Source organism: Argopecten irradians, chromosome 12 (assembly GCF_041381155.1).
Source record: "Argopecten irradians isolate NY chromosome 12, Ai_NY, whole genome shotgun sequence".
Taxonomy (NCBI): Eukaryota; Metazoa; Mollusca; class Bivalvia; order Pectinida; family Pectinidae; genus Argopecten; species Argopecten irradians.
In genome coordinates, this window is record NC_091145.1 from 39,168,525 (window position 1) to 39,187,815 (window position 19,291).

Here is a 19,291-nt window from a genome sequence, read left to right on the forward strand (position 1 = left end):
GCCCTTATCATATTCAGATACCTCTCTATTCCAGCATAATTAACGGCATTTTCCCACTTAAACTTAAAACCTTATTCCACAAAACCTGGCTACTCTTGTCAAATATACTGGCATATACTGGCATCTGGTTTAAATTAGACAAGTATTTGTAAGTATAATGTGCTAGTTTCTGAATATCAATAACAGGATCAAAAAAAAATAAGGCCATGCTGTAAACCATTTGAACCATATAGGGATTGGATTTCGTTTTTATGTTAACCATGCTTGTATGGAGCAATTCCTCTAAGAATATATTCAAATTGAATATATTCTTAGAGGAATTGCTCCATACAAGCATATGGTTAACATAAAAACGAAATCCAATCCCTATATTTACACTCACACGACTTTATATTTATATTTTATGCAATAAAATCGTCATTTGAAAGTGACGTAATTATTCAATAAAAGTCGGTCAAAAGTGGGAGGAGCTTACTCAATTGAACAGCGAATTATGACGCTTCACGTAAGGTAGAATTATTCATCCGCGAAGACAAAAAAGTTCAATATTTTAGTGTAAAATAAACATGACAAACAAAGTAAATTTCAGAGATAATTTTATTTAATCAGATCAGAACTTTAAATATATATTCAATTTTGCTAAAAGTTAATATATAGCGTAATAACATAAAGAATTTGTACACGGCCACATGTGTGAACTCGGTGACCGTTATTGTGCAGCGAGGCGAAGCTGACGCACGCTTACACACTTGAGTTTGCCGAAGTTGGCAAAACACCGATTTTCAAGTAGCTCAATGTGTTTGAGATGTCGTCTGACTTGACGATATTACATCCTTGGGAGCCATGTGATTATATAATCTACGCTTAGATCCATATCGCCATCGATAGATGAAACAAATTCACTTGTGTTCGATGGATATGTACAATGTATTTGTGGTGACGTGTAACTGTCAACACGTGGATTATTAGCGGTGCATGTTTTATAATACACATGATTAAATTCTCAAAGAACAAAGACAAGAGGATATGTTTATAACTGACCTCTATCAGAGGGTCTTACGCCCGTCCATCCCAAAGACTCGATCGTAGGACGAACATAGGCACAGAGGTAATGTTTACATTTGACAACCATCATTTTTAACAAAACTGAAAGCACGTCGCCCCGGTCGGGATATTTTTCCGTTTCTTTATACAATTGTTAATTTAAAAATTGTTTGAATCATATATAAATATTAAACATGTATATATCATTTACATTTTTCCAAAATTCTATGAAAAACAACAATATACACGTAATGTTGCGTCAAAATGTAAATAAAGCCATGTGTTTCTTTTAAAAAAAGTAGTCCTTTTACGTTGCACAGAACATTTTCATACGCAAGTTCAAAGTTCAATGTTACCATGCAGTTATGGTAAACAAAATCGGCTAGTATTAGCGTATAGTGACCAAGCCTAGCAAGTGTAAATATAATCTAATATTAAGTGTAGATGATACAGATTTAACAAGAGTTATCTAGTTTTCACCAATCACCGTCATCTAGATCTGTGATGTGTATTGCTTCCTTCCTTTTTTGGTGTTTGCTTGAAGACTCAACTCACAACCCAGGTTTTAATTTTAGGTAAATATTAGATGCTTCATTTGATACATCGTCCATAGAAATATTTATTGTATTAGGATGGTTACCTCACACACTAATCAAAATTCTCATTATATATTACAGGTACAGTCAAACCTCGATGTATCGAAGTTCAAGTTCAACTTCGAAACATTGCGACTTTGAATTATTCTTGGTTGGAGTTAAACCGAGTTTTTTTTTAACATGACCAACTGTGGTACTTAGCTTGTGTACATGTCGTCTCCGTTCCTGAAAGTTTATAATCATTGTATTTACCACACAAAAAAAACACCAAAGTATGCAATTAATCATGTGTATTGCTATCGCAAGCAATATATTATAAACAAGACTTACGTGGACTATGGCTAATATAATGTAATGAATATAAAAACGAAAACATGGAAAAACGAAACTAAAAAGGAGGAACCGAAAGCGCTACAACACCTACAAAAATACTTTGATTTAGAATGATCGATTTGCTCCAGTATTTATGCCGAAGTTTTGGAATGTAGCAATTTTGAGTATGAGTTACTATTTATATTATGTGGCACGCTATTTACCATTCCGTAAATTCTACAAACTGCTACCAATGGCGGCGGCGATCATCAAACTCAACTAACAGTATCTTTGCCATACTAATGATTTTATAACGTAGCTTGTAAAAACAAAGCACCGTGTATCGGCCTGATAAGTGACATTAATTATCTTGATGATATCACACTAGCAACAAAAGCTGTCATAATCCCTATTGCCGGCGAAGGGCTGTCGCGAGATACGGGTGTGACAGCACGCCGCGGGTCATCGGCGAACAAGTGATCGGTACAGGTAAATTTTTATTTGAATATTCGAGTGTCAGTTACCTATGATTCTATAACAAATGGCCCATGAATAAAGTTTGATACATCGAGAACTTTGATTCATAAAACTTCAATTCATACATGGGTTTGTTAGAAATGTTATATAGTGAAGAAATTCGGGACCAGACAAAAAGTTTGATACAGCGAGAAATTTGATTCATCGATATTTGAATCATGGAGGTTTGACTGTCCTAAAAGTGGGTCTGACTATTTTATATATTACAGATACTAAAAGTGGGTCTTACTATTTTATATACTACAGGTACTAAAAGTGGGTCTTACTATTTTATATATTACAGGTACTAAAAGTGGGTCTTACTATTTTATATATTACAGGTACTAAAAGTGGGTCTTACTATTTTATATATTACAGGTACTAAAAGTGGGTCTTACTATTTTATATATTACAGGTACTAAAAGTGGATCTGACTATTTTATATATTACAGGTACTAAAAGTGGATCTGACTATTTTATATATTACAGGTACTAAAAGTGGGTCTTACTATTTTATATATTACAGGTACTAAAAGTGGATCTGACTATTTCATATATTACAGGTACTAAAAGTGGGTCTTACTATTTCATATATTACAGGTATTAAAAGTGGATCTGACTATTTTATATATTACAGGTACTAAAAGTGGGTCTTACTATTTTATATATTACAGGTACTAAAAGTGGGTCTTACTATTTTATATATTACAGGTACTAAAAGTGGATATGACTATTTTATATATTACAGGTACTAAAAGTGGATCTGACTATTTTATATATTACAGGTACTAAAAGTGGGTCTTACTATTTTATATATTACAGGTACTAAAAGTGGGTCTTACTATTTTATATATTACAGGTACTAAAAGTGGGTCTTACTATTTTATATTAAGGTATAAAGGTACTAAGGTACTAAAGTGGATCTGACTATTTTATATATTACAGGTACTAAAAGTGGGTCTTACTATTTTATATATTACAGGTACTAAAAGTGGGTCTTACTATTTCATATATTACAGGTACTAAAAGTGGGTCTTACTATTTTATATATTACAGGTACTAAAAGTGGATCTGACTATTTTATATATTACAGGTACTAAAAGTGGGTCTTACTATTTTATGTATTACAGGTACTAAAAGTGGATCTGACTATTTTATATATTACAGGTACTAAAAGTGGGTCTTACTATTTTATATATTACAGGTACTAAAAGTGGGTCTTACTATTTTATATATTACAGGTACTAAAAGTGGGTCTTACTATTTTATATATTACAGGTACTAAAAGTGGATCTGACTATTTTATATATTACAGGTACTAAAAGTGGGTCTTACTATTTTATATATTACAGGTACTAAAAGTGGGTCTTACTATTTTATATATTACAGGTACTAAAAGTGGATATGACTATTTTATATATTACAGGTACTAAAAATGGATCTGACTATTTTATATATTACAGGTACTAAAAGTGGGTCTTACTATTTTATATATTACAGGTACTAAAAGTGGGTCTTACTATTTTATATATTACAGGTACTAAAAGTGGGTGTGACTATTGAGCGATATGTGAGTTTCAGAAACGCCCGGCCGTGGTTAACACACGCATACAAGAATGTGAAAGGACGTGGTGTAAGGCAGACAACTCAGGTACGCACAGAAAAAGTTCACTCCAGGATATTTTCTTCTGAAATCAGTTCAATTCAATGTTCGCAAAATGTGTGAATGCTCACATTATTTTTTTCTCCTTTTTAGAATATTTCAATACCACCATAAGTGTTTTAAGGCCGTCTATCCTAAAGGGTCAGGAAGACTTATTGTCATCATGCTTCGTCCATCGTTGTGCGCTGTCTGCCTTCCGTAATTTTTTCATTCCAGAGACTTCTTCTCAATAACTGAAAGACCCAGGGTACTCATATTAGACATGTAGCATACGCTGGGATGAATGGTTACTAAGTTTGTTCAAATGAATGACCATGACCTTCATTTAAGGTCACACAAGTCAAAATTGCTTAAATCTTTTTGTGAATAGCTATTTCTGAGAGGCCTAGAGACTTGATATTAGGTCTGTAATTTGCTGGGATGAAGCACTACCAAGTTTGTTTAAATGACCTTCGTTCAAAGTCACACAGGTCACAAAGACTTAAATCTTTAAATGACTTCTGATGAATATGAAATTGTTTAAAGTTTGCTTAAATGTATGAGATTGACCTTAATTCATTCAAGGTCGTAGCTGTCAAATATAACAGAAACTTATTACTACAGTTTCTGTTATACAATTAATTGTTAATTGAACACTCTCAGTCTATTTGATTCTCTTTGGCTCTGATCTTGTTTTAGTCCAACCAGCTGTTGAATATTTTTATCCTATCAGTCAGTGTTAGTCCACCATCAACAAGTGACAGGCTATTCAAATTGCTCGTCTGTCAAGTCATCTGTAAACAATTAAAGTTGAAAGAGTCTTCCTGAAAAGTGTTCCCCGTAAATGTCATTAGTTGTACTTATTGCAGTTTCAGTCTGATCCAAAAACAAGATGGCAAACACTGGTGGCTGTCGTTGACAATGCAAGTTTGTTATTGCTAATTTCTCAGAAAGTATTTAAGTGGTCTTGCTGAACATCATGTCCTTTTCAGCCATAGTTGTGCCATTGTTATTTTGCGACCAATCATAAAACAAGATAGCAATCAGGGGTCCATGTTTTGTTTAGGAAATTTGAATAAAACAATATTTTTAAAATTCCATATGACAGTTCTCCTTTGGTCCTTTAGTTATGACAAGTGCTTTTTGGGACTGATCCAAAAACAAGATGGCTGAATGGTGGTTATATTTGATTTTGATAATAAAGTTTGAAGGGGTCTTTCTAAAGTTCCTCTTTTTCCCTAATTGACGTGCCAATTGCATTTTAAGACTGATCCAAAACATTTAATTTGAACAAAGAGGGATAACTCCTACAGGGATACAGGAGCTGAAATGTCAAATTAACTGTAAACTCATTGCGTACATAATAAAAAAAATTCATGCCTGCCACATGACATTAGTTTCTTTTTATGGAGATATAGTATTGCCCTACACTATCACTTGCATTGTTTTGCATTTTTATATTATTTCTATCTGTTTCACGCATTTCTAAATTCATTTTTTCAAGTTTCACAAATTTCACTGTAATTATTTTATTTTGTAGGTGATGTATTTATCTCTTACACACAATTCTAGTTTGTTTTTTTATTAGGTCACCTGAGATGAAGTCTCAAGTGACCTATTCTAATCGCCTTTTGTCCGTCGTCGTGCGTCGTCCGTCGTCCGTCGTGCGTCGTATGTCCGTAAACAATTTACATTTTCGACTTCTTCTCCAAAACCGCTGAAGCAATTTCAATGAAATTTTGCACAAACCTTCTAAGGCATAAGGCCAATCAAAATTGTGAATTATATGGTCCCCACCCCCCAGGGAGCTATGGGAGGGGCCAAAAGGGGTAAAATTGACTAAAATTTCAAAAATCTTCTTCTCCACTCACAGATGTGATGGAATTAAATACTCTTCATAGATAGAAAGGTCCTAAGGTCCTTTACAAAAATTGTGAATTATATGACCCTGGGGTCTCAGGTTTCCCCCTGGGGAGGGGGTTAAGTTTACTATAGTTTATATAGGGAAAACACATTTTTGAGTATTTTTGATCATTTGTAATAGGAAATGAGTCAAATATTGTCAGAATTATCAGTATGAGATGGCCATTGAATCCTATTAACCAATTTTCCATGACTGATCCCCAGGGGCCTTAGGGGCGGGGTCAAAAGGGGTCAAATAGGCTATAATTTCAAAAATCTTCTTCTGAAATTCTGGAACTGATAGAATCACATACTCTTCATAGATGGAAAGGTCTTAAGGTGTTTTATGAAAATTGTGAATTATATGACCCTGGGGTCTCACGTTTCCCCCTGGGGAGGGGGTCAAGTTTACTATAGCTTATATAGAGAAAACACATTTATGAGCATTTTTTGCTCAATTTTCATAGGAAATGAGTCAAACTTGTTTAGAATTATTAGCCTGAGATAACATTTTAATATTATATCTATGTTGGTCCTGGTCAACCCCCTCGGGGCAGAGGTGTGGGGCCAAAAAGGGCAAATAGGCTAAAACTTTAAAAATCTTCTTCTTAAATACTGGAAATGGTAGAATCAAATACTCTTCATAGATGGACAGGTCTTAAGGTGTTTTATGAAAATTGTGAATTACATCACCCTTGGGTCTCAGGTTTCCCCCTGGGGAGGGGGTTAAGTTTACTGTAGTTTATGTAGGGAAAACACATTTTTGAGCATTATTTAGTCATTATAATAGGAAATTTATAGTCAATTGTTGTCAGAATTATCCCTATGTGATGGCCATTGAATCTTATTACCAAATTTTCCATGACTGATCCCCAGGGGCCTTAGGGGCGGGGCCAAAACGGGTCAAATAGGCTAAAACTTCAAAAATCTTCTTCTGAAATTCTGGAACTGGTAGAATCAAATACTCTGCATAGATGGAAAGGTCTTAAAGTCCTTTACAAAAATTGTGAATAATATTACCCTGGGGTCTCATGTTTCCCTTCTGGGGAGGGGGTCAAGTTTACTATAGTTTATATAGGAAAAACACATTTAGGAACATTATTTGCTTAGTTTTCATAGGAAATTAGTCAATCTGGGTTAGAATTATTAGCCTGAGATAGCATTTTAACATCATATCCAAATTGGTCCTGGCTGACCCCCAGGGGCCAGAGGGGTGGGGCCAAAAGGGGTCAAAATGGATAACATTTCAAAATCTTACTTCTGAATTCACAGATTTGATGTAACCAAATAATCTTCACAGATTAAAAAGTCAAATTTATAAAATCACTGACTGACTTCAAGGGCCTGATGGGCAAATATATAGTGTTTATATGCATGTCTTTGTTTCATTCTGTATCTGATATCAGGTGACCGCTAAGGCCCATGGGCCTCTTGTTTTTCACATAGCTGTCATCAGTTTAACAAAAATTATAGACTGTAATTATCAAGAATTTTATCATTTGAAAATCAGAAAATAGATAACACTTCTGTAGAATTAAATACAATGTACTGGAATATGGTTTGTTATTTTACTTTAATTTAAGATCCATTCCATCATACAGACAGGCCATGTAAAAACTTGACTAGCTGCTCATTCTCAATTAAAATCTTCAAATGAAAATGGCTATTTAAAAGATTTTGGCATAACAGGTGGACGACTCGTTTGACGGTGACCTTCAGCTCATGGAAGAGAGTTTTGCAAACCCTCTTGGCTACCTTGATAAAGTCTCTTCTGAAACAACACCATCAAGAGTTACGGCCCACACAGCAACACCATCACGGGACACAACTCCAACCCCTACAGCAGCACCATCAGGGGACACAACTCCAACCCCTACAGCAGCACCATCAGGGGACACAACTCAGACCCCCACAAGAACACCATCAGGGGACACAACTCCGACCCCCACACCAACACCATCAGGGGACACAACTCCAACCCCCACAGCAATACCATCAGGGGACACAACTCCGACCCCCACACCAACACCATCAGGGGACATGACTCCAACCCCCACACCAACACCATCAGGGGACACAACTCAGGACCCCACAACATTACCATCAGGAGATGCGATATCAGCACATGGACCATTAGACAGTATCAAGGGAAACAACTCTGAGCTACAAGATTTGACTAAGAAGGGAGATAATCCTGGCATAATTACCTCAAATGAGCAGAACAAGAATGATAAGTCTGGAGAGGGTAATTTGACCAGTCAAAAGGTAAAAAGTGATCGCCCAAAGAGAGGGAAGCCACCATCAAAGTGTCAGCCGGAGGATCCATACATCCCGAAACCAACCAGGTAACACTCTCAGTAAAACCTGGTACGGGTCATGCATCATTAGTTCTGTTTGTTTACGTTGACAGAATCATTGGTTCTGCTTGTTTACACTCACAGAATCATTAGTTCTGTTTATTTACATTGACAGAATCATTGGTTCTGCTTATTTACATTGACAGAATCATTATTTCTGTTTGTTTACATTGACAGAATCATTAGTTCTGTTTGTTTACATTGTAAATATATGTAGTGTATATTGTAGAAGATCACTGTCGTTGACATCATCTGTTGGTGATTACCTCCCTTACAGTACATACCAAAGAGTAAGGCTGCTGTGCTCGCCATGGAGAAAGCCAGAAGGAAGCTTCAATAAGCCAATGTTGAAAACCATGATAGAATCAATGATGCGCAAGATAATGGCTTCACCAGGAATCAGTTTTCAGAACTTGTGTGAAAACTACACACCCTTCAACCCTCCATTTCTGAAGAAACAGATCCTTGATGTAAGTTATTTCAGGGAAATATTTAGTGAAGGATAGTACGACTCAACATTCACATCTTTCATAATTCCCAAATATGAAAATTATATTTAATGAAGATTCTTACTGCTGAATGTTTCTTTATATTGAAAATATTTACAAAACCTTAAAGGCCCACTACTTTTCAGAACAAAAACTGAAAAATCCTTAAAAACAATAACAACATAAGAAAGTTTATATTGATGGCCAAAGATGAGGTTACACCGCCAAACTAGTGTAAGATTCCTTGTATAATATATGCTAACAGTGTTGATTCATTTCATCTCAAATACCTCTAAAAACCTGACTTACCAAAACCATTATCTCAATTACCTCTAAAACCCTGACTTACCAAACCCATCATCTCAAATATCTCTAAAAACGTGACGTACCAAAACCATCATCTCAAATATCTCTAAAAACCTGATTTACCAAAACCATCATCTCAAATATCTCTAAAAACGAGACTTACCAAAACCATCATCTCAAATATCTCTAAAAACCTGACTTACCAAAACCATCATCTCAAATATCTCTAAAAACCTGACTTACCAAAACCATATTCTCAAATATCTCTAAAAACCTGACTAACCAAAACCGTCATCTCAAATATCTCTAAAATCCTGACTAACCAAAACCGTCATCTCAAATATCTCTAAAATCCTGACTAACCAAAACCATCATCTCAAATATCTCTAAAAACGTGACTAACCAAAACCATTATCTCAAATATCTCTAAAAACTTGACTAACCAAAACCATCATCTCAATTATCTCTAAAAACGTGACTTACCAAAACTAACATCTCAAATATCTCTAAAAACCTGACTTACCAAAACCATCATCTCAAATATCTCTAAAAACGTGACTTACCAAAACCATTATCTCAAATATCTCTTAAAACCTGACTAACCAAAACCATCGTCTCAAATATCTCTAAAAACCTGACTAACCAAAACCATCATCTCAAATATCTCTAAAAACGTGACTAACCAAAACCATCATCTCAAATATCTCTAAAAACCTGACTAACCAAAACTATCATCTCAAATATCTCTAAAAACGTGACTTACCAAAACCATTATCTCAAATATCTCTCAAAACCTGACTTACCAAAACCATCATCTCAAATATCTCTAAAAACGTGACTTACCAAAACCATTATCTCAAATATCTCTTAAAACCTGACTAACCAAAACCATCATCTCAAATATCTCTAAAAACGTGACTTACCAAAACCATCATCTCAAATATCTCTAAAAACAGTGACATAACAAAACCATCATCTCAAATATCTCAAAAAACCTGACTAACCAAAACCATCATCTCAAATATCTCTAAAACCGTGACTAACCATCATATCAAATATCTCTAAAAACGTGACTTACCAAAACCATTATCTCAAATATCTCTTAAAACCTGACTAACCAAAACCATCATCTCAAATATCTCTAAAAACCTGACTTACCAAAACCATCATCTCAAATATCTCTAAAAACCTGACTTACCAAAACCATCATCTCAAATATCTCTAAAAACCTGACTAACCAAAACCATCATCTCAAATATCTCTAAAAACTTGACTTACCAAAACCATCACCTCAAATATCTCTAAAAACGTGACGTACCAAAACCATCATCTCAAATATCTCTAAAAACCTGATTTACCAAAACCATCACCTCAAATATCTCTAAAAACGTGATTTACCAAAACCATCACCTCAAATATCTCAAAAAATGTGACTTACCAAAACCGTCATCTCAAATATCTCTAAAAACCTGACTTACCAAAACCATCATCTCAAATATCTCTAAAAACGTGACTTACCAAAACCATCATCTCAAATATCTCTAAAAACCTGACTTACCAAAACCATCATCTCAAATATCTCTAAAAATGTGACTTACCAAAACCATCATCTCAAATATCTCTAAAAATGTGACTTACCAAAACCATCATCTCAAATATCTCTAAAAATGTGACTTACCAAAACCATTATCTCAAATATCTCTAAAAACCTGACTAACCAAAACCATCATCTCAAATATCTCTAAAAACCTGACTAACCAAAACCATCATCTCAAATATCTCTAAAAACCTGACTAACCAAAACCATCATCTCAAATATCTCTAAAAACTTGACTAACCAAAACCATCATTTCAAATATCTTTAAAAACCTGACTTACCAAAACCATCATCTCAAATATCTCTAAAAATGTGACTTACCAAAACTATCATCTCAAATATCTCTAAAAACCTGACTTACCAAAACCATCATCTCAAATATCTCTAAAAACGTGACTTACCAAAACCATTATCTCAAATATCTCTTAAAACCTGACTAACCAAAACCATCGTCTCAAATATCTCTAAAAACCTGACTAACCAAAACCATCATCTCAAATATCTCTAAAAACGTGACTAACCAAAACCATCATCTCAAATATCTCTAAAAACCTGACTAACCAAAACTATCATCTCAAATATCTCTAAAAACGTGACTTACCAAAACCATTATCTCAAATATCTCTCAAAACCTGACTTACCAAAACCATCATCTCAAATATCTCTAAAAACGTGACTTACCAAAACCATCACCTCAAATATCTCTAAAAACGTGACGTACCAAAACCATCATCTCAAATATCTCTAAAAACCTGATTTACCAAAACCATCACCTCAAATATCTCTAAAAACGTGATTTACCAAAACCATCACCTCAAATATCTCAAAAAATGTGACTTACCAAAACCGTCATCTCAAATATCTCTAAAAACCTGACTTACCAAAACCATCATCTCAAATATCTCTAAAAACGTGACTTACCAAAACCATCATCTCAAATATCTCTAAAAACCTGACTTACCAAAACCATCATCTCAAATATCTCTAAAAATGTGACTTACCAAAACCATCATCTCAAATATCTCTAAAAATGTGACTTACCAAAACCATCATCTCAAATATCTCTAAAAATGTGACTTACCAAAACCATTATCTCAAATATCTCTAAAAACCTGACTAACCAAAACCATCATCTCAAATATCTCTAAAAACCTGACTAACCAAAACCATCATCTCAAATATCTCTAAAAACCTGACTAACCAAAACCATCATCTCAAATATCTCTAAAAACTTGACTAACCAAAACCATCATTTCAAATATCTTTAAAAACCTGACTTACCAAAACCATCATCTCAAATATCTCTAAAAATGTGACTTACCAAAACTATCATCTCAAATATCTCTAAAAACCTGACTTACCAAAACCATCATCTCAAATATCTCTAAAAACGTGACTTACCAAAACCATTTATCTCAAATATCTCTAAAAACCTGACTAACCAAAACCATCATCTCAAATATCTCTAAAAACCTGACTAACCAAAACCATCATCTCAAATATCTCTAAAAACCTGACTAACCAAAACCATCATCTCAAATATCTCTAAAAACCTGACTTACCAAAACCATCATCTCAAATATCTCTAAAAACGTGACTTACCAAAACCATTATCTCAAATATCTCTCAAAACCTGACTTACCAAAACCATCATCTCAAATATCTCTAAAAACGTGACTTACCAAAACCATTATCTCAAATATCTCTTAAAACCTGACTAACCAAAACCATCATCTCAAATATCTCTAAAAACGTGACTTACCAAAACCATCATCTCAAATATCTCTAAAAACAGTGACATAACAAAACCATCATCTCAAATATCTCAAAAAACCTGACTAACCAAAACCATCATCTCAAATATCTCTAAAAACCGTGACTAACCATCATATCAAATATCTCTAAAAACGTGACTTACCAAAACCATTATCTCAAATATCTCTTAAAACCTGACTTAACCAAAAACCATCATCTCAAATATCTCTAAAAACCTGACTTACCAAAACCATCATCTCAAATATCTCTAAAAACCTGACTTACCAAAACCATCATCTCAAATATCTCTAAAAACCTGACTAACCAAAACCATCATCTCAAATATCTCTAAAAACTTGACTTACCAAAACCATCACCTCAAATATCTCTAAAAACGTGACGTACCAAAACCATCATCTCAAATATCTCTAAAAACGTGATTTACCAAAACCATCACCTCAAATATCTCTAAAAACGTGACTTACCAAAACCATCATCTCAAATATCTCTAAAAATGTGACTTACCAAAACCATCATCTCAAATATCTCTAAAAACCTGACTTACCAAAACCATCATCTCAAATATCTCTAAAAACGTGACTTACCAAAACCATCATCTCAAATATCTCTAAAAACCTGACTTACCAAACCATCTCAATATTCAAAAATTACTACCAAAACCATCATCTCAAATATCTCTAAAAACTCTTGACTTACCAAAACCATCATCTCAAATATCTCTAAAAATGTGACTTACCAAAACCATTATCTCAAATATCTCTAAAAACCTGACTAACCAAAACCATCATCTCAAATATCTCTAAAAACCTGACTAACCAAAACCATCATCTCAAATATCTCTAAAAACCTGACTAACCAAAACCATCATCTCAAATATCTCTAAAAACTTGACTAACCAAAACCATCATTCAAATATCTCTAAAAACCTGACTTACCAAAACCATCATCTCAAATATCTCTAAAAATGTGACTTACCAAAACCATCATCTCAAATATCTCTAAAAATGTGACTTACCAAAAATCTCAAATATCTCTAAAAACCTGACTTACCAAAACCATATCTCAAATACTCTAAAAACCTGACTTACCAAAACCATCATCTCAAATATCCTAAAAACTTACAAACCATCAAAAATCTCTAAAACTGACTTACCAAAACCATCATCTCAAATATCTCTAAAATGTGACTTACCAAAACCATCATCTCAAATATCTCTAAAATGTGACTTACCAAAACCATCATCTCAAATATCTCTAAAAACCTGACTTACCAAAACCATCATCTCAAATATCTCTAAAAACCTGACTTACCAAAACCATCATCTCAAATATCTCTAAAAACCTGACTTACCAAAACCATCATCTCAAATATCTCTAAAAACCTGACTAACCAAAACCATCATCTCAAATATCTCTAAAAACCTGACTAACCAAAACCATCATCTCAAATATCTCTAAAAACCTGACTAACCAAAACCATCATCTCAAATATCTCTAAAAACCTGACTTACCAAAACCATCATCTCAAATATCTCTAAAAACCTGACTTACCAAAACCATCATCTCAAATATCTCTAAAAACCTGACTTACCAAAACCATCATCTCAAATATCTCTAAAAACCTGACTTACCAAAACCATCATCTCAAATATCTCTAAAAACCTGACTAACCAAAACCATCATCTCAAATATCTCTCAAAACCTGACTTACCAAAACCATCATCTCAAATATCTCTAAAAACCTGACTTACCAAAACCATCATCTCAAATATCTCTAAAAACCTGACTTACCAAAACCATCATCTCAAATATCTCTAAAAACCTGACTAACCAAAACCATCATCTCAAATATCTCTAAAAACCTGACTAACCAAAACCATCATCTCAAATATCTCTAAAAACCTGACTAACCAAAACCATCATCTCAAATATCTCTAAAAACCTGACTAACCAAAACCATCATCTCAAATATCTCTAAAAACCTGACTTAACCAAAACCATCATCTCAAATATCTCTAAAAACCTGACTTACCAAAACCATCATCTCAAATATCTCTAAAAACTTGACTAACCAAAACCATCATTCAAATATCTTAAAACCTGACTTACAAAACCTCACTCAATACTCTAAAAGTACCAAAACCATTATCTCAAATATCTCTAAAAACCTGACTTACCAAAACCATTATCTCAAATATCTCTAAAAACCTGAACCAAAACCATCATCTCAAATATCTCTAAAAACCTGACTTACCAAAACCATCATCTCAAATATCTCTAAAAACCTGACTTACCAAAACCATCATCTCAAATATCTCTAAAAACCTGACTAACCAAAACCATCATCTCAAATCCTGACTAACCAAAACTATCATCTCAAATATCTCTAAAAACCTGCCTTACCAAAACCATCATCTCAAATATCTCTAAAAACGTGACTTACCAAAACCATCATCTCAAATATCTTTAAAAACCTTACTAACCAAAACCATCATGTCAAATATCTTTAAAAACCTTACTAACCAAAACCATCATGTCAAATACCTCTAAAAACGTGACTTACCAAAACCGTCATCTCAAATATCTCTAAAAACCTGACTTACCAAAACCATCATCTCAAATATCTCTAAAAACCTGACTAACCAAAACCATCATCTCAAATATCTCTAAAAACGTGACTTACCAAAACCATCATCTTAAATACCTCTAAAAACCTGACATAACAAAACCATCATCTCAAATATCCCCAAAAACCTGACTAACCAAAACCATCATCTCAAATATCTCTCAAAACCTGACTTACCAAAACCATCATCTCAAATATCTCTAAAAACCTGATTTACCAAAACCATCATCTCAAATATCTCTAAAAACCTGATTTATTAAAACCATCTTCTCAAATATCTCTAAAAACGTGACTAACCAAAACCATCATCTCAAATATCTCTAAAAACCTGACTAACCAAAACCATCATCTCAAATATCTCTAAAAACCTGACTAACCAAAACCATCATCTCAAATATCTCTAAAAATGTGACTTACCAAAACCATCATCTCAAATATCTCTAAAAACCTGACTAACCAAAACCATCATCTCAAATATCTCTAAAAATGTGACTTACCAAAACCATTATCTCAAATACCTCTAAAAACCTGACTAACCAAAACCATCATCTCAAATACCTCTAAAAACATTACTTACCAAAGCCATCAGGTCATCTCAAATACCTCTTCAGAATTCAGAATTGGTTCTCTTTAGATATACTCAGGTGTCCAATATTTCTACAGTCTATTCTTAACGATTGTTTTAGTATCAAACACTAACTTTTACAATTCTTTCAGATTCTTGAGGATATCAAAGCAGTCAGAAGGAGCATTTTACGGCAAGAATCTAAACCATCTCTCTTCAGTAAGCGAGTCAGTCCTAAATTAGGTAAAGTATGTTTTCTTCAGTAAGTGAGTCAGTCCTAAATTAGGTAATTATAAGTATATGTTTTCTTCAGTAAGGGAGTCAGTCCTATATTAGGTAAGTATATGTTTTCTACAGTAAGCGAGTCAGTCCTATATTAGGTACAGTATATGTTTTCTACAGTAAGCGAGTCAGTCCTATATTAGGTACAGTATATGTTTTCTTCAGTAAGGGAGTCAGTCCTAAATTAGGTAAGGTATATGTTTTCTTCAGTAAGGGAGTCAGTCCTAAATTAGGTACAGTATATGTTTTCTTCAATAAGCGAGTCAGTCCTAAATTAGGTAAGGTATATGTTTTCTTCAGTAAGCGAGTCAGTCCTAAATTAGGTACAGTATATGTTTTCTTCAGTAAGCGAGTCAGTCCTAAATTAGGTAAGGTATATGTTTTCTTCAGTAAGCGAGTCAGTCCTAAATTAGGTACAGTATATGTTTTCTTCAGTAAGGGAGTCAGTCCTAAATAAGGTACAGTAAATGTTTTCTTCAATAAGCGAGTCAGTCCTAAATTAGGTAAGGTATATGTTTTCTTCAGTAAGCGAGTCAGTCCTAAATTAGGTAAGGTAAATGTTTTCTTCAGTAAGCGAGTCAGTCCTAAATTACATGTAGGTAAGGTATATGTTCTCTTCAGTAAGCGAGTCAGTCCTAAATTAGGTAAGTATATGTTTCTCTTCAGTAAGCAAGTCAGTCCTAAATTAGGTACAGTATATGTTCTCTTCAGTAAGCAAGTCAGTCCTAAATTAGGTAAGTATATGTTTTCTTCAATAAGCGAGTCAGTCCTAAATTAGGTAAGTATATGTTCTCTTCAGTAAGCAAGTCAGTCCTAAATTAGGTACAGTATATGTTCTCTTCAGTAAGCAAGTCAGTCCTAAATTAGGTAAGTATATGTTTTCTTCAATAAGCGAGTCAGTCCTAAATTAGGTAAGTATATGTTCTCTTCAGTAAGCAAGTCAGTCCTAAATTAGGTACAGTATATGTTCTCTTCAGTAAGCAAGTCAGTCCTAAATTAGGTACAGTATATGTTCTCTTCAGTAAGCAAGTCAGTCCTAAATTAGGTACAGTATATGTTCTCTTCAGTAAGCGAGTCAGTCCTAAATTAGGTAAGTATATGTTCTCTTCAGTAAGCAAGTCAGTCCTAAATTAGGTACAGTATGTTCTCTTCAGTAAGCAAGTCAGTCCTAAATTAGGTACAGTATGTTCTCTTCAGTAAGCGAGTCAGTCCTAAATTAGGTAAGTATATGTTCTCTTCAGTAAGCAAGTCAGTCCTAAATTAGGTACAGTATATGTTCTCTTCAGTAAGCAAGTCAGTCCTAAATTAGGTACAGTATATGTTCTCTTCAGTAAGCAAGTCAGTCCTAAATTAGGTAAGTATATGTTCTCTTCAGTAAGCAAGTCAGTCCTAAATTAGGTACAGTATATGTTCTCTTCAGTAAGCAAGTCAGTCCTAAATTAGGTACAGTATGTTCTCTTCAGTAAGCAAGTCAGTCCTAAATTAGGTACAGTATGTTCTCTTCAGTAAGCAAGTCAGTCCTTAATTAGGTACAGTATGTTCTCTTCAGTAAGCAAGTCAGTCCTAAATTAGGTACAGTATATGTTCTCTTCAGTAAGCAAGTCAGTCCTAAATTAGGTACAGTATATGTTCTCTTCAGTAAGCAAGTCAGTCCTAAATTAGGTACAGTATATGTTCTCTTCAGTAAGCAAGTCAGTCCTAAATTAGGTACAGTATGTTCTCTTCAGTAGCCAAAGCCAAATTGATGAACTATATCTCTTATATACCCGGTACCATTAAGCCATTAGAACTAGGTACCTACAGGGGCGATGATCCGTCATATACTAAAACCAGGTCACAGTGACCTGCCTTTTGACCTCAGTTTAAAAACAAATTTAACTAGTCTGAGGCACTTACACATCCTAGTTTGTAAACAAGTTCATTCAGTCAAGGGGAATTATGGCACATATGGTAGGGGAATTAAATTTGTCAAATTAGCTTCTTAGAACTTCATTTTAAAACCAGAACATCAGCCCTTCTTGTTGAAGCTGCCAAATGCTTTTTGGGTATTTTTTATCTGCATTTTACAAAGAATATTTAAAAATTCTACTCAAAGTTCTTATGCTTCATGTCATATTTATTTTTATTTTTTCACAGTGACCATGGACAAAGAAGATGACATTATTGTGTACTTTCCAACAGAAATCTGTATAGCACGACTTGGTCAGTTCATGGAATACGTCGGTCAAGGTTGATGGTGAACATCAGGACACTCAATGTTGACATTTGGATGGAGTTAAAATGAGTTCATTGTATACGACTTGTCCCATCTTTCAAATTGTAACTGAAATGTGTAGTAAAGCTGATGATCTTACATGACAGAGATTTGTCATATGTAGTATATATGTAGTTATACATTATATTGTACTGGGCAAACAAGGAATTCCAGCAGTGTGGACAAAATCTTGTCAATTTTCGAGGTGATCTGCCTCTTTATCAAGACCAAAAAAGAAAAAACAAAATCACAAATGTGCACAAAAACAAAAAACACCTGGATAACTAAGCTAAAGGGACAATGTATTTTGTCTGGATCAGCTCAGTTAACTGTAATATCATCAAAGGCTTGTACATTTTATATGATGCTTATCAAAATGATGTACAGGTAAATTAAAAAATCAACTACACCGCACACGCCTATAGACATTCAGTATAATAAACTTATGTAACAGTGGTGTCCCTTACAGAAATATAAGGCCTCTAGCTCACATTTATAGTGCTGCAATACATACTTTTCTTATGCAAATGAGTTTGCCACACACACTTACCGCACCATAGCCGCACACACTTACCGCACCATAGCCGCACACACTTGTCGCACCATAGCCGCACACACTTACCGCACCATAGCCGCACTCACTTACCGCACCATAGCCACACACACTTGTCGCACCAAAGCCGCACTCACTTACCGCACCATAGCCGCACACACTTGTCGCACCAAAGCTGCACTCACTTACCGCACCATAGCCGCACACACTTGTCGCACCATAGCCGCACACACTTGTCGCACCAAAGCCGCACACACTTGCCGCACATAGTAGCAGTAATATTGCTGTAATACATACTTTTCTTATGCAAATGAGTTTGCCGCACACACTTACCGCACCATAGCCGCACACACTTGTCGCACCAAAGCTGCACACACTTGCCGCACATAGTAGCAGTAATATTGCTGTAATACATACTTTTCTTATGCAAATGAGTTTGCTGCACCATAGCCAAACCAAAGCAGCACACACATTT

At 34.4% G+C, this 19,291-nt stretch overlaps 1 protein-coding gene across 1 annotated transcript in view; it reads left to right on the forward strand.

Annotated features, from left to right (window-relative positions):
• Positions 1–18,362, forward strand: part of LOC138304940 (general transcription factor 3C polypeptide 1-like) — a 363,966-nt gene extending 345,604 nt beyond the window's left edge. Inside the window, exons 11-15 of the mRNA XM_069245355.1 lie at positions 4,006–4,119; positions 7,702–8,357; positions 8,647–8,839; positions 15,880–15,970; positions 18,146–18,362. Coding sequence (XP_069101456.1) covers positions 4,006–4,119; positions 7,702–8,357; positions 8,647–8,839; positions 15,880–15,970; positions 18,146–18,243 — 1,152 coding nt within the window. The 3' untranslated portion in view covers positions 18,244–18,362. The remainder of the gene's footprint in view (positions 1–4,005; positions 4,120–7,701; positions 8,358–8,646; positions 8,840–15,879; positions 15,971–18,145) is intronic.
• Positions 18,363–19,291: the final 929 nt, after the last annotated feature.